At 48.9% G+C, this 26,857-nt stretch overlaps 1 protein-coding gene and 1 long non-coding RNA gene across 3 annotated transcripts in view; both read right to left on the bottom strand.

The window, feature by feature from the left end:
• Nucleotides 1-19: 19 nt before the first annotated feature.
• On the bottom strand, nt 20-4,999 carry LOC130347128 (uncharacterized). Of its 2 annotated transcripts, XR_008885124.1 has the most exons (3): nt 4,308-4,999; nt 816-1,213; nt 20-777 (listed from the first exon to the last, which is right to left on the bottom strand). It is a non-coding gene; the product is annotated as an uncharacterized LOC130347128 (long non-coding RNA). The 2 variants fall into 2 exon arrangements; XR_008885123.1 differs by having other exon boundaries at nt 20-1,213.
• A 2,592-nt stretch (nt 5,000-7,591) lies between these two features.
• The window catches only part of TMEM151B (transmembrane protein 151B), a 36,749-nt gene continuing 17,483 nt past the window's right edge, over nt 7,592-26,857 (bottom strand). The window contains exon 2 of the mRNA XM_056554616.1: nt 7,592-12,898. Within this exon, the coding sequence (XP_056410591.1) occupies nt 11,465-12,898 (1,434 nt within the window). The 3' untranslated portion in view covers nt 7,592-11,464. The remainder of the gene's footprint in view (nt 12,899-26,857) is intronic.

The raw sequence follows: 26,857 nt of genomic DNA on the forward strand, positions 1-26,857 counted from the left end.
ATACAGAGACACCAGAAGCCGAGATGGAAGTGTCTGTGACTTTATTACACAGATGTCATTTACAATCTTCAATATTGCAGCCAAAAGGCAACATTGTGGTAAAAGCTATATACATATATACCTCATAATATTATCAGATACGTAACAAAAGACATAAAAAAATCTTCACAAAACATATTGTAAAAGTGAATGTACAGTGCAGATACTGGAGTGGTGACCCCCACAGGGCCGCAGCCGCATGTGGGGGTTTCACTTGATATTAAAGGTGGTAGAGAGCTAGGGGGATGGGGTGATTGATGATGAGATTATTGCCATAAAGGCCAGAGATGGCATCACGCCATGCGGTTCAGACGGGCGCTGACAAGACAACGTGGAAACACTTCTGGTCTGACTATAACATTAAATGTCATCACTACACAGAATGTCTGACGCTGCTTTATCCTCACAAGGTATCTCTAATGGGAACATTAAAGGACCTAACACCTGTACACTACAGTCTGTGATCACCACCTGTCTACCTCCTGTACACTACAGTCTGTGATCACCACCTGTCTACTCCTGTACACTACAGTCTGTGATCACCACCTGTCTACTCCTCTACACTACAGTCTGTGATCACCACCTGTCTACTCCTCTACACTACAGTCTGTGATCACCACCTGTCTACTCCTCTACACTACAGTCTGTGATCACCACCTGTCTACTCCTCTACACTACAGTCTGTGATCACCACCTGTCTACTCCTGTACACTACAGTCTGTGATCACCACCTGTCTACTCCTCTACACTACAGTCTGTGATCACCACCTGTCTACCTCCTCTACACTACAGTCTGTGATCACCACCTGTCTACTCCTCTACACTACAGTCTGTGATCACCACCTGTCTACCTCCTCTACACTACAGTCTGTGATCACCATCTGTCTACTCCTGTACACTACAGTCTGTGATCACCACCTGTCTACTCCTGTACACTAGTCTGTCATCACCACCTGTCTACACCTGTACACTACAGTCTGTGATCACCACCTGTCTACTCCTCTACACTACAGTCTGTGATCACCACCTGTCTACCTCCTCTACACTAGTCTGTGATCACCACCTGTCTACTCCTGTACACTACAGTCTGTGATCACCACCTGTCTACTCCTGTACACTACAGTCTGTGATCACCACCTGTCTACACCTGTACACTACAGTCTGTGATCACCACCTGTCTACTCCTCTACACTACAGTCTGTGATCACCACCTGTCTACCTCCTGTACACTACAGTCTGTGATCACCACCTGTCTACTCCTGTACACTACAGTCTGTGATCACCACCTGTCTACTCCTGTACACTACAGTCTGTGATCACCACCTGTCTACTCCTGTACACTACAGTCTCTGATCACCACCTGTCTACCTCCTGTACACTACAGTCTGTCATCACCACCTGTCTACTCCTGTACACTACAGTCTGTCATCACCACCTGTCTACTCCTGTACACTACAGTCTGTGATCACCACCTGTCTACTCCTGTACACTACAGTCTGTGATCACCACCTGTCTACTCCTGTACACTACAGTCTGTGATCACCACCTGTCTACTCCTGTACACTACAGTCTGTCATCACCACCTGTCTACTCCTGTACACTACAGTCTGTCATCACCACCTGTCTACTCCTGTACACTACAGTCTGTCATCACCACCTGTCTACTCCTGTACACTACAGTCTGTCATCACCACCTGTCTACTCCTGTACACTACAGTCTGTCATCACCACCTGTCTACCTCCTGTACACTACAGTCTGTGATCACCACCTGTCTACCTCCTGTACACTACAGTCTGTGATCACCACCTGTCTACTCCTGTACACTACAGTCTGTGATCACCACCTGTCTACTCCTGTACACTACAGTCTGTGATCACCACCTGTCTACTCCTGTACACTACAGTCTGTGATCACCACCTGTCTACTCCTGTACACTACAGTCTGTGATCACCACCTGTCTACCTCCTGTACACTACAGTCTGTGATCACCATCTGTCTACCTCCTGTACACTACAGTCTGTGATCACCACCTGTCTACTCCTGTACACTACAGTCTGTGATCACCACCTGTCTACTCCTGTACACTACAGTCTGTGATCACCACCTGTCTACCTCCTGTACACTACAGTCTGTGATCACCACCTGTCTACCTCCTGTACACTACAGTCTGTGATCACCACCTGTCTACTCCTGTACACTACAGTCTGTCATCACCACCTGTCTACTCCTGTACACTACAGTCTGTCATCACCACCTGTCTACCTCCTCTACACTACAGTCTGAGATCACCACCTGTCTACCTCCTCTACACTAGTCTGTCATCACCACCTGTCTACACCTGTACACTACAGTCTGTGATCACCACCTGTCTACTCCTGTACACTACAGTCTGTGATTACCACCTGTCTACCTCCTGTACACTACAGTCTGTGATCACCACCTGTCTACTCCTGTACACTACAGTCTGTGATCACCACCTGTCTACTCCTGTACACTACAGTCTGTGATCACCACCTGTCTACTCCTGTACACTACAGTCTGTGATCACCACCTGTCTACTCCTGTACACTACAGTCTGTCATCACCACCTGTCTACTCCTGTACACTACAGTCTGTGATCACCACCTGTCTACTCCTGTACACTACAGTCTGTGATCACCACCTGTCTACTCCTGTACACTACAGTCTGTGATCACCACCTGTCTACCTCCTGTACACTACAGTCTGTGATCACCACCTGTCTACCTCCTGTACACTACAGTCTGTGATCACCACCTGTCTACTCCTGTACACTAGTCTGTGATCACCACCTGTCTACTCCTGTACACTACAGTCTGTGATCACCACCTGTCTACCTCCTGTACACTACAGTCTGTGATCACCACCTGTCTACTCCTGTACACTACAGTCTGTGATCACCACCTGTCTACTCCTGTACACTACAGTCTGTGATCACCACCTGTCTACCTCCTGTACACTACAGTCTGTGATCACCACCTGTCTACCTCCTGTACACTACAGTCTGTGATCACCACCTGTCTACTCCTGTACACTACAGTCTGTCATCACCACCTGTCTACTCCTGTACACTACAGTCTGTGATCACCACCTGTCTACCTCCTGTACACTACAGTCTGTGATCACCACCTGTCTACCTCCTGTACACTACAGTCTGTGATCACCACCTGTCTACCTCCTGTACACTACAGTCTGTGATCACCACCTGTCTACTCCTGTACACTACAGTCTGTCATCACCACCTGTCTACTCCTGTACACTACAGTCTGTCATCACCACCTGTCTACCTCCTCTACACTACAGTCTGAGATCACCACCTGTCTACCTCCTCTACACTAGTCTGTCATCACCACCTGTCTACACCTGTACACTACAGTCTGTGATCACCACCTGTCTACTCCTGTACACTACAGTCTGTGATCACCACCTGTCTACCTCCTGTACACTACAGTCTGTGATCACCACCTGTCTACCTCCTGTACACTACAGTCTGTGATCACCACCTGTCTACCTCCTGTACACTACAGTCTGTGATCACCACCTGTCTACCTCCTGTACACTACAGTCTGTGATCACCACCTGTCTACCTCCTGTACACTACAGTCTGTGATCACCACCTGTCTACTCCTGTACACTACAGTCTGTGATCACCACCTGTCTACTCCTGTACACTACAGTCTGTGATCACCACCTGTCTACTCCTGTACACTACAGTCTGTGATCACCACCTGTCTACTCCTGTACACTACAGTCTGTGATCACCACCTGTCTACTCCTGTACACTACAGTCTGTGATCACCACCTGTCTACTCCTGTACACTACAGTCTGTGATCACCACCTGTCTACTCCTGTACACTACAGTCTGTGATCACCACCTGTCTACTCCTGTACACTACAGTCTGTGATCACCACCTGTCTACTCCTGTACACTAGTCTGTGATCACCACCTGTCTACTCCTGTACACTACAGTCTGTGATCACCACCTGTCTACCTCCTGTACACTACAGTCTGTGATCACCACCTGTCTACTCCTGTACACTACAGTCTGTGATCACCACCTGTCTACCTCCTGTACACTACAGTCTGTGATCACCACCTGTCTACTCCTGTACACTACAGTCTGTGATCACCACCTGTCTACCTCCTGTACACTACAGTCTGTGATCACCACCTGTCTACCTCCTGTACACTACAGTCTGTGATCACCACCTGTCTACCTCCTCTACACTACAGTCTGTGATCACCACCTGTCTACCTCCTCTACACTACAGTCTGTGATCACCACCTGTCTACCTCCTCTACACTACAGTTTGTGACTACTTACCATCTGCATCTATCCAACCCCAACTCCTGTACATCTCATGGTTTTCGTAACATAGCAAGCGTCTGCATGTACCACCATCTGCATAGCCTCCTTTTAGCCCTCACTGTCCACATGTAGCCCCTCCTGTCCCTCACTGTCCTCATGTAGCCCCCTTTTACCCCTCACTGTCCACATGTAGCCCCTCCTGTCCCTCACTGTCCTCATGTAGCCCCTCCTGTCCCTCACTGTCCTCATGTAGCCCCTCCTCTCCCTCACTATCCACATGTAGCCCCTCCTGTCCCTCACTGTCCACATTTAGCCCCTCCTGTCCCTCACTGTCCACATGTAGCCCCTCCTGTACCTCACTGTCCACATTTAGCCCCTCCTGTACCTCACTGTCCACATTTAGCCCCTCCTGTACCTCACTGTCCTCGTGTAGCCCCCTTTTACCCCTCACTGTCCACATGTAGCCCCTCCTGTCCCTCATTGTCCTCATGTAGCCCCCTTTTACCCCTCACGGTCCACATGTAGCCCCTCCTGTCCCTCATTGTCCTCATGTAGCCCCTCCTGTCCCTCACTGTCCTCATGTAGCCCCTCCTGTCCCTCACTGTCCTCATGTACCCCCTCCTGTCCCTCTCTGTCCTCATGTAGCCCCTCCTGTCCCTTGCTGTCCACATGTAGCCCCTCCTGTCCCTCACTGTCCTCATGTAGCCCCCTTTTACCCCTCACTGTCCACATGTAGCCCCTCCTGTCCCTCACTGTCCTCATGTAGCCCCTCCTCCTCACTGTCCTCATGTAGCCCCTCCTGTCCCTCATTGTCCTCATGTAGCCCCTCCTGTCCCTCACTGTCCACATGTAGCCCCTCCTATCCCTCACTGTCGACATGTAGCCCCTCCTTCCCCTCACTGTCGACATGTAGCCCCTCCTTCCCCTCACTGTCGACATGTAGCCCCTCCTTCCCCTCACTGTCCTCATGTAGCCCCTCCTTCCCCTCATTGTCCACATGTAGCCCCTCCTTCCCCTCACTGTCCACATGTAGCCCCTCCTGTCCCTCACTGTCCTCATTTAGCCCCTCCTGTACCTCAATGTCCTCATGTAGCCACTCCTGTCCCTCACTGTCCTCATGTAGCCCCTCCTGTCCCTCACTGTCCTTATGTAGCCCCCTTTTACCCCTCACTGTCCACATGTAGCCCCTCCTGTCCCTCATTGTCCTCATGTAGCCTCTCCTGTCTCTCACTGTCCTCATGTAACCCCTTCTGTCCCTCACTATCCACATGTAGCCCCTCCTGTCCCTCACTGTCCACATTTAGCCCCTCTTGTCCCTCACTGTCCTCATGTAGCCCCTCCTGTCCCTCACTGTCCACATGTAGCCCCTCTTGTCCCTCACTGTCCACATGTAGCCCCTCTTGTCCCTCACTGTCCACATGTAGCCCCTCTTGTCCCTCACTGTCCACATGTAGCCCCTCTTGTCCCTCACTGTCCACATGTAGCCCCTCCTGTCCCTCACTGTCCACATTTAGCCCCTCCTGTCCCTCACTGTCCTCATATAGCCCCTCCTTCCCCTCACTGTCCACATGTAGCCCCTCCTGTCCCTCACTGTCCACATTTAGCCCCTCCTGTCCCTCACTGTCGACATGTAGCCCCTCCTTCCCCTCACTGTCCACATGTAGCCCTTCCTGTCCCTCACTGTCCACATTTAGCCCCTCCTGTCCCTCACTGTCCTCATGTAGCCCCTCCTGTCCCTCACTGTCCACATGTAGCCCCTCCTGCCCCTCACTGTCCACATGTAGCCCCTCCTGCCCCTCATTGTCCACATGTATGCCCTCCTGTCCTTCATTGTCCACATGTAGCCCCTCCTGCCCCTCACTGTCCTCATGTAGCCCCTCCTGCCCCTCACTGTCCTCATGTACCCCCTCCTGTCCCTCACTGTCCACATGTACCCCCTCCTGCCCCTCACTGTCCCCATGTACCCCCTCCTGTCCCGCTCTGTCCGCATGTAGCCCCTCCTGTCCCTCTTTGTCCCCATATAGCCCCTCCTTCCCCTCACTGTTCTCATGTAGCCCCTCCTGCCCCTCACTGTCCTCATGTAGCCCCTCTTGTCCCTCTCTGTCCCCATGTAGCCCCTCCTTCCCTTCACTGTCCTCATGTAGCCCCTCCTCACTGTCCCCATGTAGCCCCTCCTTCCCCTCACTGTTCTCATGTAGCCCCTCCTGCCCCTCACTGTCCTCATGTAGCCCCTCCTTCCCCTCACTGTCCTCATGTAGCCCCTCCTTCCCCTCACTGTTCTCATGTAGCCCCTCCTGCCCCTCACTGTCCCCATGTTGCCCCTCCTTCCCCTCACTATCCCCATGTAGCCCCTCCTTCCCCTCACTGTCCTCATGTAGCCCCTCCTGCCCCTCACTGTCCTCCTGTAGCCCCTCCTGTCCCTCTCTGTCCTCATGTAGCCCCTCCTCACTGTCCACATGTAGCCCCTCCTGTCCCTCTCTGTCCTCATGTAGCCCCTCCTCACTGTCCACATGTAGCCCCTCCTGTCCCTCTCTGTCCTCATGTAGCCCCTCCTGTCCCTGACTGTCCTCCTGTAGCCCCTCCTGCCCCTCACTGTCCTCCTTTAGCCCCTCCTGCCCCTCACTGTCCTCCTGTAGCCCCTCCTGTTTCTCACTGTCCTCATGTAGCCCCTCCTGCCCCTCACTGTCCACATGTAGCCCCTCCTGCCCCTCACTGTCCTCCTGTAGCCCCTCCTGTTTCTCAATGTCCTCCTGTAGCCCCTCCTGTTTCTCACTGTCCTCCTGTAGCCCCTCCTCACTGTCCACATTTAGCCCCTCCTGTTTCTCACTGTCTTCATGTAGCCCCTCCTCACTGTCCTCCTTTAGCCCCTCCTGTTTCTCACTGTCCTCCTGTAGCCCCTCCTGTTTCTCACTGTCCACATGTAGCCCCTCCTGCCCCTCACTGTCCTCCTGTAGCCCCTCCTGTTTCTCACTGTCCTCCTGTAGCCCCTCCTCACTGTCCTCCTGTAGCCCCTCCTGTTTCTTACTGTCCTCATGTAGCCCCTCCTGCCCCTCACTGTCCTCCTGTAGCCCCTCCTGTTTCTCACTCTCCTCCTGTAGCCCCTCCTCACTGTCCTCCTGTAGCACCTCCTGTTTCTCACTGTCCTCATGTAGCCCCTCCTGCCCCTCACTGTCCTCCTGTAGCCCCTCCTGTTTCTCACTCTCCTCCTGTAGCCCCTCCTGCCCCTCACTGTTCTCATGTATCTTGTTGTGGTTTCCTACTCAGTATCCGGTCCTCATTCCGCCTGTCCTAGACATTTTCTGAAGGTTTACATGATATGTTATATTTTTCCTAGGCTCATGAAGCTCTCTCTCTCATATGGTTGTAGCCTGGCACCTTAACAGTAAGATTCATTCCCAGAAATCCCCTATGATATGGTAAAGAGTCACAAAGGGCAGAGGTTAAAAAGGAAATGGCCTCCTCAGCTATGAGATGATTCTCACTGCGGCAGGCACTGAGTGCGTCCCTGGTGTGGGATGATGGGGGTGATCCTCACTGCAGGCGGTGAGTGCGTCTCTGGTATGAGATGATGAGGGTGATCCTTGCTGCAGGCGGTGAGTGCGTCCCTGGTATGGGATGATGAGGGTGATCCTCACTGCAGGCGGTGAGTGCGTCCCTGGTATGGGATGATGAGGGTGATCCTCACTGCAGGCGGTGAGTGCGTCTCTGGTATGGGATGATGGGGGTGATCCTTGCTGCAGGCAGTGAGTGTATCCCTGATGTGGGATGATGGGGGTGATCCTAGCTGCAAGCAGTGAGTGTGTCCCTGGTGTGGGATGATGGGGGTGATCCTCCCTGCAGGCAGTGAGTTTGTCCCAGTGAGTGTGTCCCTGGTGTGGGATGATGGGGGTGATCTTTCACTGGATTTACAATGGCTCCTGATAAATGAGATATTAAATTTTGCCTAGGAAGGATGTGAAGAGATTATATAATCCCATCAAACCATCTATTACCATCTGTCTATAGACAAATCATCACAACAGCTAGAAATGATCTCCCCATAATGTGTCCTTCCGAGGAATAAGCAATAGATGGACACATGGACTCCCTGTATCTTATATATATGGGCTTTATCTGTATCTTCTCATATATGTAGGGGCCTTAGTTACTCACACATAGAGGGGGCTCTGCCTGTATCTTCTCAGATATATATATATGGGCCTTATCTGTATCTTCTCATATATGGAGGAGCCTTATCTACTCACATATAGAGGGGGCTCTGCCTGTATCTTCTCATATATATATATATATATATATATATATATATATATATATATATATATATATAGAGGGGCCTTATCTGTATCTCCTCATATATGGAGGGGCCTTATCTACTCATATCCTCAGACCTGTCTGTAAAGTGGTAAATTGCTTTTCTGGATCTGTGAGAAGGATCTGGATGGACATTTGTCTTATTTAAGTATCAGAAATGACTTAACCAAATATGAGAATGTGGAACTGTCAGTAGCGGAATGTAATAATAGGGGACTATCAAGAACTGATTGTAACAATAGGGAACCACCAACAACTGACCGTAGCAAAAGGGAACCATAGAGAACTGACTGTAACAATAGGGAACCATCGAGAACTGAGCAAAACAAAAGGGGACTGTCGGTAAATGACTATTACAATAGGGAAATCCGAGAACTGACTTTAACAACAGAGGAATGTTGATAACTAACTGTACCAATCAATGACTTACAGTCACTTCTCTAACAATAGAGGACTCCGAGAACTGACTGTACCAATCAATGACTTACAGTCACTTCTCTAACAATAGAGGACTCCGAGAACTGACTGTACCAATCAATGACTTACAGTCACTTCTCTAACAATAGAGGACTCCGAGAACTGACTGTACCAATCAATGACTTACAGTCACTTCTCTAACAATAGAGGACTCCGAGAACTGACTGTACCAATCAATGACTTACAGTCACTTCTCTAACAATAGAGGACTCCGAGAACTGACTGTACCAATCAATGACTTACAGTCACTTCTCTAACAATAGAGGACTCCGAGAACTGACTGTACCAATCAATGACTTACAGTCACTTCTCTAACAATAGAGGACTCCGAGAACTGACTGTACCAATCAATGACTTACAGTCACTTCTCTAACAATAGAGGACTCCGAGAACTGACTGTACCAATCAATGACTTACAGTCACTTCTCTAACAATAGAGGACTCCGAGAACTGACTGTACCAATCAATGACTTACAGTCACTTCTCTAACAATAGAGGACTTTGAGAACAGACTGTAACAACTGAACAATAGAACCTTTTGTAAACTAAGACTTTTTATGTAGGCTCAGGCACCTAAAAGTCAGAACAATTTGCCAATTGTGATTTCAGTTGTTTTTGCTATAGAAAAACCCAATGTCCAAGAAACTTTACAAATATCACAAAATTCTAGACACAGTTGGAAAAGGTTGTTACAAGTTCCCTTGTTTTACGGGAATTATCCTTCTGTATCCTTGCCTCCTGTATATACAGCAGTGGAGTATCCTCTTTATATAATTATAAGGCTCTCCATCTGTATCCGTGCCCCCTGTATATACAGTGGTGGAGTATCCTCTTTATATAATTATAAGGCTCCCCATCTGTATCCGTGCCCCCTGTATATACAGCAGTGGAGTATCCTCTTTATATAACTATAAGGCTCCTCATCTGTATCCTTGCCTCCTGTATATACAGCGGTGGAGTATCCTCTTTATATAATTATAAGGCTCCCCATCTGTATCCGTGCCTCCTGTATATACAGTGGTGGAGTATCCTCTTTATATAATTCTAAGGCTCCCTATCTGTATTCGAGCCTCCTGTATATACAGTGGTGGAGTATCCTCTTTATATAATTATAAGGCTCCCCATCTGTATCCGTGCCTCCTGTATATACAGTGGTGGAGTATCCTCTTTATATAATTATAAGGCTCCTCATGTGTGTCCATGCCCCCTGTATATACAGCAGTATAATATCCCCTCAATATAATTATGAGACTCCCCTATGCCTCCTGTATACACAGAAGCGGAGTCTCTTATCCACTTACAAGTTACACCAGGACTGAAGCCGCCCATAGTGTGCAGCCCTGATGATTCTTGTGGCTGCAGCACATGTAATACATATATGTGGCTGCAGCACATGTAATACATATATGCCCTACAGCCTCATGTGTACCCTGTGTGTGTTACATCCAGAACTCTGGAAATCTGACATGCAATAAAAGCATATTTACGAAAGATGAGAACTATACTTGTGTATATACAACCTGAAGTTCTTCATGCTGAATATACGTAGAGCGGATGCGTCCTCCTTACATTGACTGGACATAAATATTCAGTGCCTTTTATGTTTGGCGGTAATGTAAAAATAATAGAGAAGTGAGAGTGAAGAATCCATCGTGATCCCACCTGCACCAGGCCACACATAGTTCTTAAGCAGATAGTAATTTGTATAATCCATATGAACAGTCCTTCTCCCTGCAGTGTGATGACTCTGCCATGGACCATTCACTGGTGACCAAAACTTTACACCATGGGAGATGATCTGCAGATGAATGGACAATGCTCCTTGACGCATGGACTATTGCCTAATTGTTTGCTACTGAATGTGAAGTACTTAGTTCTGCACTGGTCCACTTGGTACCTGACCGCTGACTCACCGAAATTTCGTATTAAAGATCAGGATGAACATTTACTGGATTTTCCAGTGTTTTGGTCACATCTGTCAGTCTTTGTTCTTTGCAGCCCTGTCCCATTCGGACATTGTATAGGGTCACTATGGCTCAATCCATATCTATGTCTCAATGAAAAAGGTCCTTGTGTAACAGCTATGGCTGTCTTTGTAGAAACATGACCTGAAGCTTCCTCTAAGGTTCACCTAGAGGTCCGGCAGCTTTTACTGTCGTGTACTTCACAGATGCAATGACCTGATGGTATTTTTGAGGTCACTCTGTGTTGTATTTTTGCATGGAACTGGGCATCCATGATCATGTAAAACATCTTAACTGTTGTGAGGACACAGAAGTTATCCTGCATTCAGGGTAACAAGTCTTATCACAGTGAGGTTTCTACACAAGAGCCATTCCTGTGGAGACGTCGGTGGTCATGGTTTGTACAGCCTTCGTTTCGATGCACAATGAGGATGGGGAAGTAGAGAGCATCCTGGTATGCCGGAGGCTCTTCCTCCTCCACAGTCACCTGGCTGGACAGCCTTGTCTGTTCTGTTGGACAGCCTTGCTCATTAAGGCTCTCACTTCGGCTCTGCCACAGACAGCTCCGCCGGGATCCATATAAACGTCCCAGAGAGAAGCGACTGCTGCTAAAAGGGATCCTGGGGCTGCCATTACAGATACTAAGAGCGCTACGGGAAAAGATGGAGGAGCTGCTCATAGTGCGATGACACCGCTCACAGTTTTGGCGATAACCACGAGTATACCTACAGGCTGTGTAACCTGAAGAAATGCCAACTAGATCCATCAAAACAGCCTCAGAGTAGCTGGGCACCAGTTGCTGATTGGACCGTATGTGCCACTCAAGCTCTGTACTGTCGATAGTGTTAACACGTGGCATTCTACGGCATATGGTTTGATCATCGGCCGGCGTGACGGGTGTAAAGTCGAAGCCAAAGAGCTTTTCTACATGATAGTGAACACACGAAGTTCGGTACTCATTAAGGACCCTTAGTGGCCAGGAAAGTGTTAGGAGAGCAGCCACCCAGAAGACGTAGTGGGACACGTACCATGGAAGGTTATCTGGATCGGAAAATGCAACCATGTATTCTTTGAAGTCCACATTTTTTAAGTGCATGCCTTCTCTAGCTTCCATGTAGTCATCCAGACCTTCATTCTCTGTGAAAAACCGAGCCCTTTGTGTCAAATACGAGTTCTCCGACTCCACATTTGCAAAACTGAAGCACTTGGTAAACCTTAGCCGAGTGACTGGATAGCTTTCGAGGTCAGTCAGGTCTTTGGAGACATCCTTTACTCCACAGTTGTTGTAGTCAAACTCTGATTCTGCCACATGAGTATTGACACGCTCATGATAGACTTGGGTAGTGGTGTACGCATCTCCATTGCGATAACGTGTCACCTGACGAGTCCTGCGTACGTAGTGATAGCTGATAGCCTTCCACCAGATGCATGGTGTCGCTTGCTGCATCCTCTGCACCCTTTCCTGCACACTCTCCACATCCACCTTATATTGCAGCTCATTCCGTGTGTAACAGTGCCAGCACTCCACCAGGTAGACCATGTACAGCATGATGAGGAAGGCCAAGGGAATGTAGATGTAACCATTGGAGCAAGGACTGTCATGATACATCATGGAGTTGCCTTTATAGGCGCTGTCAAAGGTCAGGCGGGTGACTTTGGTAACATGACACCAGGTCATAGCACCCATACAGCCATAGATGAGAAGAGACAACAGGAGACATTTCCAATGCGATTCACGGCATAAGGACTTGCTGAGGGACTGCTTCACAGGCCTTTGCTGCAAGTAAGAAGAAAAGACATGTTTAGAGAACTGTGGTCAGAGGTCTTAATACTACAAAGAGACAGAATCAGTAAATGGGGGAAATCAATGAGCATTCATGTGATAGGAGAATCAGGAGAGATAGCTGTGAGTCAGGCGCTCATGTGAATGTGGGGATCAGGAGAGAGCTGTGAGCCGGACGTTTATGTGAATGTGGGGATCAGGAGAGAGCTGTGTGCCGGGCATTCATGTGATTGGGGGGATCAGGAGAGATAGCTGTGAGTTGAGGGTTCATGTGATTGGAGGGATCAGGAGAGATAGTTGTGAGCTGAGTGTTCATGTGATTGGGGGGATCAGGAGAGATAGTTGGGAGCTGAGCGTTCATGTGATTGGGGGGGGGGATAAGGAGAGATAGCTGTGAGCTGAGCATTCATGTGATTGGGGGGGGATCAGGAGAGATAGCTTTGAGCTGAGGGTTCATGTGATTGGGGGGGATCAGGAGAGATAGCTGTGACCTGGGAGTTCATGTGATCGGGGGAATCAGGAGAGATAGCTGTGAGCCGAGCGTTCATGTGATTGGGGGATCAGGAGAGATAGCTGTGAGCTGAGTGTTCATGTGATTGGGGGGGATCAGGAGAGATAGCTGTGAGCTGAGGGTTCATGTGATTGGGGGGATCAGGAGAGATAGCTGTGAGCTGAGGGTTCATGTGATTGGGGGGATCAGGAGAGATAGCTGTGAGCTGAGGGTTCATGTGTTTGGGGGGATCAGGAGAGATAGCTGGGAGCCAGGCATTCATGTGATTGAGGGGATCAGGAGAGATAGCTGTGAGCTGAGCATTCATGTGATTGGGGGGATCAGGAGTGATAGCTGTGAGTCGGACGTTCATGTGATTGGGGGGGATCAGGAGAGTTAGCTGTGAGCCGAGCGTTCAGGTGATTTGGGGGGGGGGGGTCAGGAAAGATAGCTGTGAGCTGAGTGTTCATGTGATTGGGGGGATCAGGAGTTATAGCTGTGAGTCGGACGTTCATGTGATTGGGGGGGATCAGAAGAGATAGCTGTGAGCCGAGGGTTCATGTGATTGGGGGGATCAGGAGAGATAGCTGTGACCTGAGGGTTCATGTGATTGTGGGGATCAGGAGAGATAGTTGTGAGCCGAGGGTTCATGTGATTGGGGAGATCAGGAGAGATAGTTGTGAGCCGGGCGTTCATGTGAATGTGGGGATCAGGAGAGAGCTGTGAGCCGGGCGTTCATGTCATGGGGGGGGGGGGGGGGGATCAGGAGAGATAGCTGTGAGCCAAGGGTTCATGTGATTGGGGGGGGATCTGGAGAGATAGCTGTGAGCTGAGGGTTCATGTGATTGGGGGGATAAGGAGACATAGCTGTGAGCCGGGCGTTCATGTGATTGGGGGGGGATCAGGAGAGATAGCTGTGAGCTGAGTGTTTATGTGATTGGGAGGGATCAGTAGAGATAGCTGTGAGCTGGGCGTTCATGTGATTGGGGGGATCAGGAGAGATAGCTGTGAGCTGAGTGTTCATGTGATTGGGGGGATCAGTACAGATAGCTGTGAGCCGAGCGTTCATGTGATTGCGGGGATCAGGAGAGATAACTGTGAGCTGAGTGTTCATGTGATTGGGGGGTATCAGGAGAGATAGCTGGGAGCCAAGGGTTCATGCGATTGGGGAGGATCAGGAGAGACAGCTGGGAGCTGGGCATTCATGTGATTGGGGGGATCAGGAGAAATAGCTGTGAGCCGAGGATTCATGTGATTGGGGAGATCAGGAGAGGTAGCTGTGAGCCGAGGGTTCATGTGATTGGGGGGGGGGGGGGGGGAATCAAGAGAGATCGCTGTGAGCTTAGTGTTCGTGTGATTGGGGGGATCAGGAGAGATAGCTGTGAGCCGAGCGTTCATGTGATTGGGGGGATCAGGAGAGATAGCTGTGAGCTAAGTGTTCATGTGATTGGGGGGACCAGGAGAGATAGATGGGAGCTGAGCGTTCATGTGATTGGGGGCATCAGGAGAGATAGCTGGAAGCCAGGTGTTCATGTGATTGGGGGGGGGGGGGATGAGGAGAGATAGCTGTGAGCTGAGCATTCATGTGATTGGGGGGGATCAGGAGAGATAGCTTTGAGCTGAGGGTTCATGTGATTGGGGGTGATCAGGAGAGATAGCTGTGACCTGGGAGTTCATGTGATCGGGGGAATCAGGAGAGATAGCTGTGAGCCGAGCGTTCATGTGATTGGGGGGATCAGGAGAGATAGCTTTGAGCTGAGGGTTCATGTGATTGGGGGGATCAGGAGAGATAGCTGTGACCTGGGAGTTCATGTGATCGGGGGAATCAGGAGAGATAGCTGTGAGCCGAGCGTTCATGTGATTGGGGGATCAGGAGAGATAGCTTTGAGCTGAGGGTTCATGTGATCGGGGGAATCAGGAGAGATAGCTGTGAGCCGAGCGTTCAAGTGATTGGGGGATCAGGAGAGATAGCTGTGAGCTAGGCGTTCATGTGATTGGGGGGGATCAGGAGAGATAGCTGTGAGCTGAGTGTTCATGTGATTGGGGGGATAAGTACAGATAGCTGTGAGCCGAGCGTTCATGTGATTGCGGGGATCAGGAGAGATAACTGTGAGCTGAGTGTTCATGTGATTGGGGGGGGGGGGGATTAGGAGAGTTAGCTGTGAGCTGAGTGTTCATGTGATTGAGGGGTATCAGGAGAGATAGCTGGGAGCCAAGGGTTCATGTGATTGGGGGGATCAGGAGAGACAGCTGTGAGCTGAGTGTTCATGTGATTGTGGGGATCAGGAGAGATAGCTGTGAGCCGAGGATTCATGTGATTGGGGAGATCAGGAGAGGTAGCTGTGAGCCGAGGGTTCATGTGATTGGGGGGAATCAGGAGAGATCGCTGTGAGCTGAGTGTTCATGCGATTGGGGGGATCAGGAGAGATAGCTGTGAGCCGAGCGTTCATGTGATTGGGGGGATCAGGAGAGATAGCTGTGAGCTGAGTGTTCATGTGATTGGGGGGGGGGGGGGGATTAGGAGAGATAGCTGGGAGCCAAGGATTCATGTGATTAGGGGGGATCAGGAGACATAGCTGTGAGCCGAGCGTTCATGTGATTGGTGGGATCAGGAGAGATAGCTGTGAGCTGAGTGCTCATGTGATTGAGGGGATCAGGAGAGATAGTTGTGAGCTGAGCGTTCATGTGATTGGGGGCATCAGGAGAGATAGCTGGGAGCCGGGTGTTCATGTGATTGGGGGGGGGGGGGGGATAAGGAGAGATAGCTGTGAGCTGAGCATTCATGTGATTGGGGGGGGATCAGGCGAGATAGCTTTGAGCTGAGGGTTCATGTGATTGGGGGAATCAGGAGAGATAGCTGTGACCTGGGAGTTCATGTGATCGGGGGAATCAGGAGAGATAGCTGTGAGCCGAGCGTTCATGTGATTGGGGGATCAGGAGAGATAGCTGTGAGCTAGGCATTCATGTGACTGCGGGTGATCAGGAGAGATAGCTGTGAGCTGAGTGTTCATGTGATTGGGGGGGGATCAGGAGAGATGGCTGTGAGCCTGGCGTTCATGTGATTGGGGGGATCAGGAGAGATAGCTGTGAGCTGAGTGTTCATGTGATTGGGGGGGGGGGGGGATTAGGAGAGATAGCTGGGAGCCGAGCGTTCATGTGATTAGGAGGATCAGGAGAGATAGCTGTGAGCTGAGGGTTCATGTGATTGGGGGGGGGGGGGGGGGGATCAGGAGATATGTCCGTGAGCCTGGCGTTCATGTGATTGGGGGAATCAGGAGAGATAGCTGTGAGCTGAGCGTTCCTGTGATTGGGGGGATCAGGAGAGATAGCTGTGAGCCGGGCGTTCATGTGATTGGGGGGATCAGGAGAGATAGCTGTGTGTTCATGTGATTGGGGGGGATCAGGAGAGAAAGCTGTGAGTTGGGTGTTCATGTGATTGGGGGGATCAGGAGAGATAGCTATGAGCCGGGCGTTCATGGGATTGGGGGGATCAGGAGAGAGCTGTGAGCCGGGCGTTCATGTGATTGGGGGGATCAGGAGAGATAGCTGTGTGTTCATGTGATTGGGGGGGATCAGGAGAGATAGCTATGAGCCGGGCATTCATGGGATTGGGGGGATCAGGAGAGAGCTGTAAGCCGGGCGTTCATGTGATTGGGGGGGGATCAGGAGAGATAGCTGTGAGCCGGGCTGTTACAACTAGCGCTCCAGCTAGACATACTGGCTGTGAGCAATCTCCTGCCTCGAACGCCAAGCCGTTATTCACCTCCTGCTTCCTCCGCTGTCCCAGATCGCCGGCGTGTGTGTACCCGCCCTCTAGGGCGTGCGCGCACATCGCCTCTCTGAGATTTAAAGGGCCAGTACGCCCTTAATTGGTTACTGCTGCTCGCTGACACTATAAGTGTCAGCACTTCCTGTTTCCCCTTGCCTGATCTTTGTGCCCCACAGCCTTAGAGAAAGCATACCTTACTTGTGTTCTGCCTTCCTGTGTACCAGACCTTGCTACTTTTCCTGTTCACACTCCAGTGCCGCCTGTCCTGTCCTTCCTGCCTGTCCCCAACTACTAGTTTGCCTTATCCTTCCTGTGCCACGCTTTACCTCGGCAACGTGTGTAGACGAGTCGTATCAGGGGTAGAGACCTGGGTGCTGACTGCCGCAGCAAGTCCATCTTGGTGAAAACCAGTGGTACCTTAGACTCCGCTCCCTAGTAGGGCCCACGCCATTATCCACACAGGCTCAGTGGATCCATTTCTCCACATCCGTTACTGTAAGATCCGGCCATGGATCCCGCTGAGGTGCCTCTGCCAAACCTTGACGACCTTTCCTCTGTCATGGCTCAACAAGCACAGCAGCTGGCAGAGCAAGCGCAACAGCTGAATCAACTATCCGCAATGATGCAGCAACTCCTCTCCGCTGAGCAGCCTCAGCAGCCATCTCCTGCTCCTGTGATCCCTCCGGTGTCTGCAGCTTCTGTTGGCTCCAAGCTTTGTCTGTCTCTGCCAACGAATTATGAAGATGACCCTAAATTGTGCAGGGGGTTTGTGACCCAATGTTCTATGCATTTGGAACTTATGGCTGACCAGTTCTCAACAGAGTGTGCGAAGGTGGCGTTCATGGTCAGTCTCCCTCCTGGGAAAGCCCTGGCTTGGGCCACTCCTCTTTGGGAAAGAAATGACCCGGTGTCCTCCCATCTGCAAGCCTTCCTTTCGGAATTCCGCAGTGTTTTGAAGAGCCTGCACGAGCCTTCTCAGCCGAAAACGCACTCCTTAAACTCCTCCAAGGGGACTCTACTGTTGGTGACTGTGCGGTTCAGTTCCGCACCCTAGCCTCCGAATTGGCCTGGAATGATGTGTGTGCTACTTTTAAAAAAGGACTTTCCAGTAGAGACAAGGACTCTCTTGCTGCACGAGATCCTCCATCTTCCCTTAGTGACATCATTCAGTTGTCCATTCGAATAAATGTGCGTGTGCGTTTTGCTGAGAGGCAGGAAGAACTTCGGCAAAAAAGTGAACCACTTCAGACACCTTTACCACCCTCTTTGCCCTCAGACACAGAAGCTATGCAGGTGGATCGTGCCCGTCTTACCCAGCAGGAGAGGTCCCGTCGACGCAATTAAAATTTGTATCTCTACTGTGCCAGCCCGGAGCATTTTCTCAAATATTGTCCTTTGCGACAACCACGTCCGGGAAATGCACACACCTAGGTAGCATGGGAGAGACATCCCTAGGTGAGAATTCCTCCTCTCCTCGACTGACCACACCGGTCCAAGTCTATACCTCTACCAATGCATCGTTCTTCACCTCTACCTTCCTAGACTCCGGTTTAGCTGGAAACTTTATCAACGCCTCCCTGGTCCACGAACACAGTCTCCCGGTGACGCGGCTCGTCAAACCTTTGTACATTTCTTCTATCAACGGAGAATCTATCCCTTGTCTGTTCCCGAAACGCAAGCCATGGCACAATACATTAAGGAGAATCTCCAGAAGGGCTTCATCCGAAAATCCTCATCTTCTGCCGGTGCTGGATTCTTCTTTGTTGAAAAAAAGGATGGTTCTCTTGGTCCTTGTATTGATTACCGAGGACATAATAAGATTACAATCAAAAATCTGTACCCCTTACCTTTGATTTCTGAGCTCTTCGATCGCCTGCGGGGTGCCAAGGTCTTCTGCAAGCTGGATCTGCGAGGAGCATACAACTTCATCAGAATTCGCAAAGGAGACGAATGGAAGAAGGCTTTTAACACCAGTAATGGGCACTATGAGTACCTTGTCATGCCCTTTGGTCTCTGTAATGCCCCGGACGTTTTGCAAGAATTCATCAATGACATCTTCCGTGATCTTCTTTACACATGTCGTGGTGTATCTAGAGGATATCCTGATCTTCTCACCCAACTTGGAGCTTCATCGCACACATGTACGACAGGTCTTACGACGCCTACGGGACAATCGTCTCTATGCAAAACTTGAAAAACCTCTTCTGATGTGAAAAAATGTCTCTTCGAGAAGACAAGCCTCCAGTTTCTTGGTTATAGAGTCTCCAATCAAGGCCTCCAGATGGACCCTGTTAAGTTGTCTTTGGTTCTTAACTGGCCTCGACCTACTGGCTTGCGGGCTATACAACACTTTCTGGGGTTTGCCAATTATTATTGACAGTTTATTCCACACTTCTCTTTGGTTGATCCAATAGTGGCTCTTACTAATTAGAACAGTAACCCCAAATCCTGGCCTCCTGAGGCCGAAGAAGCTTTTTCCCTATTGAAATAGGCGTTTGCCTCTGCTCCAGATTTATCAAGACCGGATCCAGGAAAACCCTTCTTCCTCAAAGTAGATGCCTCTATGGTAGGAGCTCAAGCCGTCCTGACCCAAAAGACCACCAGGGGTAAAACCCTGACTTGTGGTTTTTTTCTCCAAAACCTTTTCGCCTGCCGAGAGGAATTATTCCATTGAAGATCGTGAACTGTTGGCCATAAAACTCGCCTTGGAAGAATGGCATTACCTACTCTAAGGCTCTACTCATCCAGTCAGTATCTACACAGACCATAAGAATCTTTTGTATCTTCAGTCCGCTCAGCGTCTGAATCCCCGGCAGGCCAGATGGTCTCTTCTTCTCCCGATTCAATTTTCTTATCCATTTTCGGCCCACGGATAAGAACATCAAGGCCGATGCCCTCTTTAGGTCCTCCGATGTGGTTGGGCTGGATTCCACTCCACGGCATATTGTACCACCTGAGCGTTCGATTTCTGCTGCTCCAGTTGACCTCCAGCAGGTTCCACCTGGAAGATCCTTCGTGCCACCTCAACTGAGGCATAGAGTTTTGAACTGGGGACACTCTTCTTTACTGGCTGGACATTCTGGAGTACGGAAGTCCTTCCAGTTAATCTCTCGGCATTATTGGTGGCCACATCACCACAATTCCTGTGTTATCTGTGCTTGCGACAAGACTCCATGGCAGAGACCTGCAGGACTCTTACAGCCTTTGCCTATTCCAGAAACTCCCTGGTCTCACATTGCTATGGACTTTATCACCGATCTGCCACCTTCCTGTAACAATACAGTCATCACGGTGGTTATCGATCAGTTCTCTAAGATGGCTCATTTCATTCCTTTACCTGGTCTTCCATCTGCTGCTCAGCTGGCAAAACACTTTCTTCAACATATTTTTCGCTTACATGGCCTTCCTACTCACATTGTTTCGGATCGTGGGGTGCAATTTGTTTCCAAGTTCTGGCGGGCCCTCTGTTCACGTCTAAAAATCAAGCTGGACTTTTCTTTTGCTTATCATCCCCAGACCAACGGCCAGGTAGAAAGACTAAATCAAATCCTTGGAGATTGTCTTTGTCATTTTGTCTCGGCCAGACAGGACAACTGGGTCGATCTCTTACCCTGGGCGGAATTCTCCTACAACCACAAAGACTCAGAGTCCACGAAGATGTCTCCATTCTTTGTAGTCTACGATCATCTTCCTAATCCTCCTCCTACCTCTTCCAGCCTCTTCTGGTGTGCCAGCTGTTGATGAACACGTTCGAGATTTCATGTCCTTCTGGCAGGAGACCCAGCATAATTTTCTTCATGCCTCCTCCTGTATAAAATCTCAGGCGGATAAGAAGAGAAGGCCGCCTCCGACTTTCTCTCCTGGCGACAAGGTCTGGCTCTCATCCAAATACATCCGTTTCAGGGTTCTCAGCTACAAAGTAGGCCCTCGATTCCTGGGACCATTCAAAATTTTGCAAAACATTAATATGGTTTCATACAAGCTCCGTCTGCCTTCCTCCCTACATATTCCAAATTCTTTTCACGTCTCCCTTCTCAAGCCAGTTGTTATCAATCGGTTTTCAAAAAAGGATATTGTTTCCACTCCTGTGTCTGGTTTTTCTGATGTCTTCGAAGTTAAGGAGATTCTGGCAACGAAGACCGTAAGAGGGAGACGTTATTTTCTAGTGGACTGGAGGGGGTTTGGTCCAGACGAAAGGTCCTGGGAGCCAGAGGAGAATATCTTTGACTGTAACCTGGTCCTTAATTTTCTGCAACCTAAAAAGAAGGGGGGGGGGGAGTCCAAAGGGGGGGGGGGGTACTGTTACAACTAGCGCTTCGGCCAGACACGCTGGCCACGAGCGCTCTCCTGCCTCGTCCTCCTCTGCTGACAGTGGTGCGATTCGCACCATTGGACGTGCCCGCATGTGAACGCTGGGCCGTTGCTCCCCTCCTGCTTCCTCCGCTGTCCCAGGTCGCCGGCATGTGTGTACCCGCCCTCTAGGGCATGCGCGTGCCGGCTCTCTGCGATTTAAAGGGCCAGTACTCGTTCATGTGATTGGGGGGATCAGGAGAGATAGTTGTGATCTGAGGGTTCATATGATTTGAGGGATTTAGAGAGATAGCTGTGAGCCGGGCGTTCATGTGATGGGGGATCAAGAGAGATAGCTGTGAGCTGAGCATTCATGTGATTGGGGGGATCAGGAGAGATAGCTCTGAGGTTAAGGTTTATGTGATTGGGGGATCGGGAGAGATAGCTGTGGGCTGAGGTTTCATGTGATTGGGGGAGGATCAGGAGAGAGAGCTGTGAGCTGAGGGTTCATGTGATTGGGGGGATCAGGAGAGATAGTTGGGAGCTGAGTGTTCATATGATTGGGGGATCAGGAGAGAGCTGTGAGCTGGGCATTCATGTGATCGGGGGGATCAGGAGAGATAGTTGTCTCATACATATAGCCCCCTTAGTTCTTGGGCTTACTCATTGAGATCATTTCCTCTAACTAACTGAATTGCAATAAATAGAAAAGGGAGATTTCAGCTGACGACTGCAGCTGGGTAGAATTCCTCGTACGTCCTGTTTCTAGTGATCATCAAGGACATCCAGGGATTGCAGGAGGGCAGCCCGGTACTATATTCAGCTATACACTATGGGTATATCCACTATGGGCACTATATACAGCTATACTATATGGCTATATCCACACCGGGCACTATATACAGCTATATTATATGGGTATATCAACACCAGGTACTATATATAGCTATACTCTATGGGATGGGTATATCCACACCTGGCACTATATGCAGCTATTATACAGGTATGTCCACACCGGGCACTATATACAGCTATACTCTATGGTGGAAATTTATCAATGTTGGTGGTGGAAGTTTTTTGTAGATCGTTTGGTTGGTCTAAATTTGGTGCAATTGCACCAAATATACCTTACTTGTGCAATGCACATGATAAATTTTGTGCATAGTTCTAAATCTCCACACAGTTCTATTTGTACACCTGAGCTGCACCTCACAGGAAAAGTGGACACAGGGATTTTGTTCTATTGCTTTGAGGCCAGGATTCCATTGAGGTTTTTTGTCCACCAGCAAAAACACCAGAAAAATTGTCACAGCTTTTTCCTGTGTTTTGTCAGTTTTTCTTGCGTTTTTTCTTGCGTTTTTGCTGGTGTGTGGAAACAGTCATTTTTGTACCCTGTGGCAATTTTTTTTTACTGCCTTCAGGGTACCATTCCATGGGTCGGATGCAGAGCGCCCGGTTCACAGAGTGTAAGGAGGTGAGGAGTGATGTATAGCATATACAGGGTGCAGAGCATCACTACTTACCTCCACCGGCTGTATAGTATACAGGGGTGCATAGTGTACCCATGTATACTATACAGGAGCCCAGCAAGGAAAGAGTTAATCTTGCTGCTGAGCAGTTCTGGGTTAAGTCTGCGCTATCTTGTATATACAGCTGTCTATAGATGACTGTATATACAGGATACAGTAGGCAGATGTCAACAATTGGAGGCTCCCTGTTTAGGAACACCCCAGGGGAAAGCACCAAAAATGTACTAACCTTTTTTTTTCTTCTCATTTTAGATACGTGAATGCGGAGGGCTACGTCAGATTCGGTAGATTGCAATGATGAACAGCATTTTTTTATGTCAAAAAAAGGGTTAACGAGGGCTGTGGGGGAGTGTTTTAAAAAAATGTTTTTTTTTTAAATGTGTTGTATTTTTTATGATTGAATTTTCAGGCTTAGTAGTAGAAGCCGTCTTGTAGACAGAATCTATTACTAAGCTGGGGCGTAGCGATAGCCCCAAAATCAGTTAGCACTAACCCCTAATTATTACCCCACCAACACAGGGGTTCCGGGAAGAGCCAGTACCAACAGGCCCGGAGCATCAAAAATGGCGCTCCTGGGCCTAGGCGGTAACAGGCTGGCGTTATTTAGGCTGGGGAGGGCCAGTAACAATGGTCCTCGCCCACCCTGGTAACATCAGGCTGTTGCTGCTTGGTTGGTATCTGGCTTATGCGGAAAAAATGAGAGTACCACACACGTTTTTTTTATATATCTAAAAAAAAGAAAAAAAAGGCATAGGGTTCCCCGTATTTTCAGTATCAGCCAGATACCAACCAAGCAGCAACAGCCTGAGGTTACCAGGGTGGGCGAGGACCATTGTTACTGTCCCTACCCAGCCAAAATAACGCCAGCCTGTTTCCGCCTAGGCCCAGGAGCGCCATTTTTGATGCTCCAGGCCTGTTGGTACTGGCTCTTCCCAGCACCCCTGTGGAGGTTACTTGGAGGTTAGCGCTAACTTTTTTTGGTGCTAATGCTAAGCCCAGGCATAGTAATGGATTTCGTCTATAAGACAGCTCCACTACTAAATCTGAAAATTCAATTATAAAAACGACACATTGAAAAAAAAAATTTTATTGAAAAAAACACTCCCCCACAGCCCTCGTTAGCCATTTTATTGAAATAAAAAAAAATGCTGGTCATCGTCGCAGTCCACTGAATCTGTCGTAGTCCTCCACATTCACGTATCTGAAAGGAGAAGAAAAGAAAAACAAGAAATATGGGTTTAGGACATTTTTTGCGCTCTCCTTTGGGGAGAGCGCACATAATGCAGCGTGTTCCTAAACGGGGAGCCTCCAATTGTTGCTAAACTCCCATCATGGGGGCTGTAGTTAAGTAACAGCTGGAGTCTCCCTGTTTGGGAACACACTGCCAGAAAGGCTCCTGTTACCATTATGCAAAACGAATAATGAGAACAGAGTCAGGCCTGGACTGTGTAGCTCCGCCCCCTAATGATGTCATCACTGGGGGCGGAGCAGTTAAGGTCACAGGGGGCCTCAGGAGTGAGACCCCCCTTTTGATCTGCTCCTCAGCCCCTGGGCTACTACTCCCATCATGGGACAGTCTGTGCCATGATGGGAGTAGTTGTAGTACCGCAGCGCTGATGGATGGCACTTGCACATCCCCCTGCTGCAGGACTTTTAGGACTACTACTCCCATCATGGACAGACTCCGTCCATGATGGGAGTTGTAGCCCAGGGGCTGAGGAGCAGATTGCAGCAGGATATTCTGCTGAGACCAGCTGCGATCTGCATTTATTAAGTTAACAAGCAGGCGGCACATGCGGCTCTACTGCGCTCCCCGTCGGCTCCAGGTAGGGAATACTGTATACACTGTCATAATTCATAATCCCTGCCACCGGGAGACCCGAGCTCTGATTGGTGAATAGCTATTCACGAATCAGAGCTCCCGCCTCCCGGTGGCAGGGATTAGGAATTATGACAGCGTATACAGGAGCCAGTGTACTGAAGAACTGGCGGGGAGCGCAGTGTAGCGGATTGCAGCGGGTCTCTGGAGAATGACCTGCTGCGATCTGCACCTCATCCCCTGGACTATAACTTCCATCATGAACGGAGTCTGTCCATGATGGGAGTAGTAGTCCTAAAAGTCCCGCAGTCGGGGGAAGTGCAAGTGCCAATTTCTCAGCGCTGTGGTACTACTACAACTACTCCCATCATGGGACAGACTCTGTCCATGATGGGAGTTATAGTACAGAAGCTGAGGGGCAGATTGCATCGGGTCATTCTCCAGAGACCCTCTGCGATCCACATTTATTAACTGCATAAGCCTGTATACAGCTCACATAATTCATAATCCCCGCCGCTCTGTTCCATGATGGGAGTAGTTGTAGTTTAGAAGGGTTGAGGGACGGCTCCTGCATCCCCTTGCTGTCTCTGTAGAACACTTTCCTACTGTCCTTTTTGATGGTGTATTTTTGCTTTAAAAAATTATTTGCGCAAAAAAATGCGTCTAAAAAAACCCCACACATGATAAATTAGCATCCACTGTAAAATGCATTCCACAATACACAAAAAAATGGAGTACTTGCTTATTGCTCTATCAAAAAAGACGCACAAAAAAACACAAGTAAAAGGGGTAAACTCAATGATAAATCTCCCCCTATGGGTTTATCCACACCAGGTACTATATACAGCTATACTATATGGGTATATCCACACCAGGTACTATATACAGCTATATTTTATGGGTTTATCCACACCAGGTACTATATACAGCTATATTTTATGGGTATATACACACCAGGCACGTATACAGCTATACTATATGGGTATATCCACACCAGGGACTATATACAGCTATACTATATGGGTATATCCACACCAGGTACTATATACAGCTATACTATATGGTTATATCCACACCAGGTACTATATACAGCTATACTATATGGATATATCCACACCAGGTACTATATACAGCTATACTATATGGTTATATCCACACCAGGTACTATATACAGCTATACTATATGGGTATATCCACACCAGGTACTATATACAGCTATACTATATGGATATATCCACACCAGGTACTATATACAGCTATACTATATGGTTATATCCACACCAGGTACTGTATACAGCTATACTATATGGTTATATCCACACCAGGTACTGTATACAGCTATATTTTATGGGTGTATCCACACCAGGCACTGTATACAGCTATACTATATGGGTATATCCACACCAGGTACTATATACAGCTATACTATATGGTTATATCCACACCAGGTACTATATACAGCTATACTATATGGGTATATCCACACCAGGTACTATATACAGCTATACTATATGGATATATCCACACCATGTACTATATACAGCTATACTATATGGTTATATCCACACCAGGTACTATATACAGCTATACTATATGGGCATATCCACACCAGGTACTATATACAGCTATACTATATGGATATACCCACACCAGGTACTATATACAGCTATACTATATGGGTATATCCACACCAGGTACTGTATACAGCTATATTTTATGGGTGTATCCACACCAGGCACTGTATACAGCTATACTATATGGGTATATCCACACCAGGCACTATATACAGCTATACTATATGGGTATATCCACACCAGGTACTATATACAGCTAAACTATATGGGTATAGCCACACCAGGCACTGTATACAGCTATACTATATGGGTATATCCACACCACACACTATATACAGCTATACTATATGGATATATCCACACCAGGTACTATATACAGCTAAACTATATGGGTATAGCCACACCAGGCACTGTATACAGCTATACTATATGGGTATATCCACACCACACACTATATACAGCTATACTATATGGATATATCC

Source organism: Hyla sarda, unplaced genomic scaffold, assembly GCF_029499605.1.
Source record: "Hyla sarda isolate aHylSar1 unplaced genomic scaffold, aHylSar1.hap1 scaffold_81, whole genome shotgun sequence".
NCBI lineage: Eukaryota > Metazoa > Chordata > Amphibia > Anura > Hylidae > Hyla > Hyla sarda.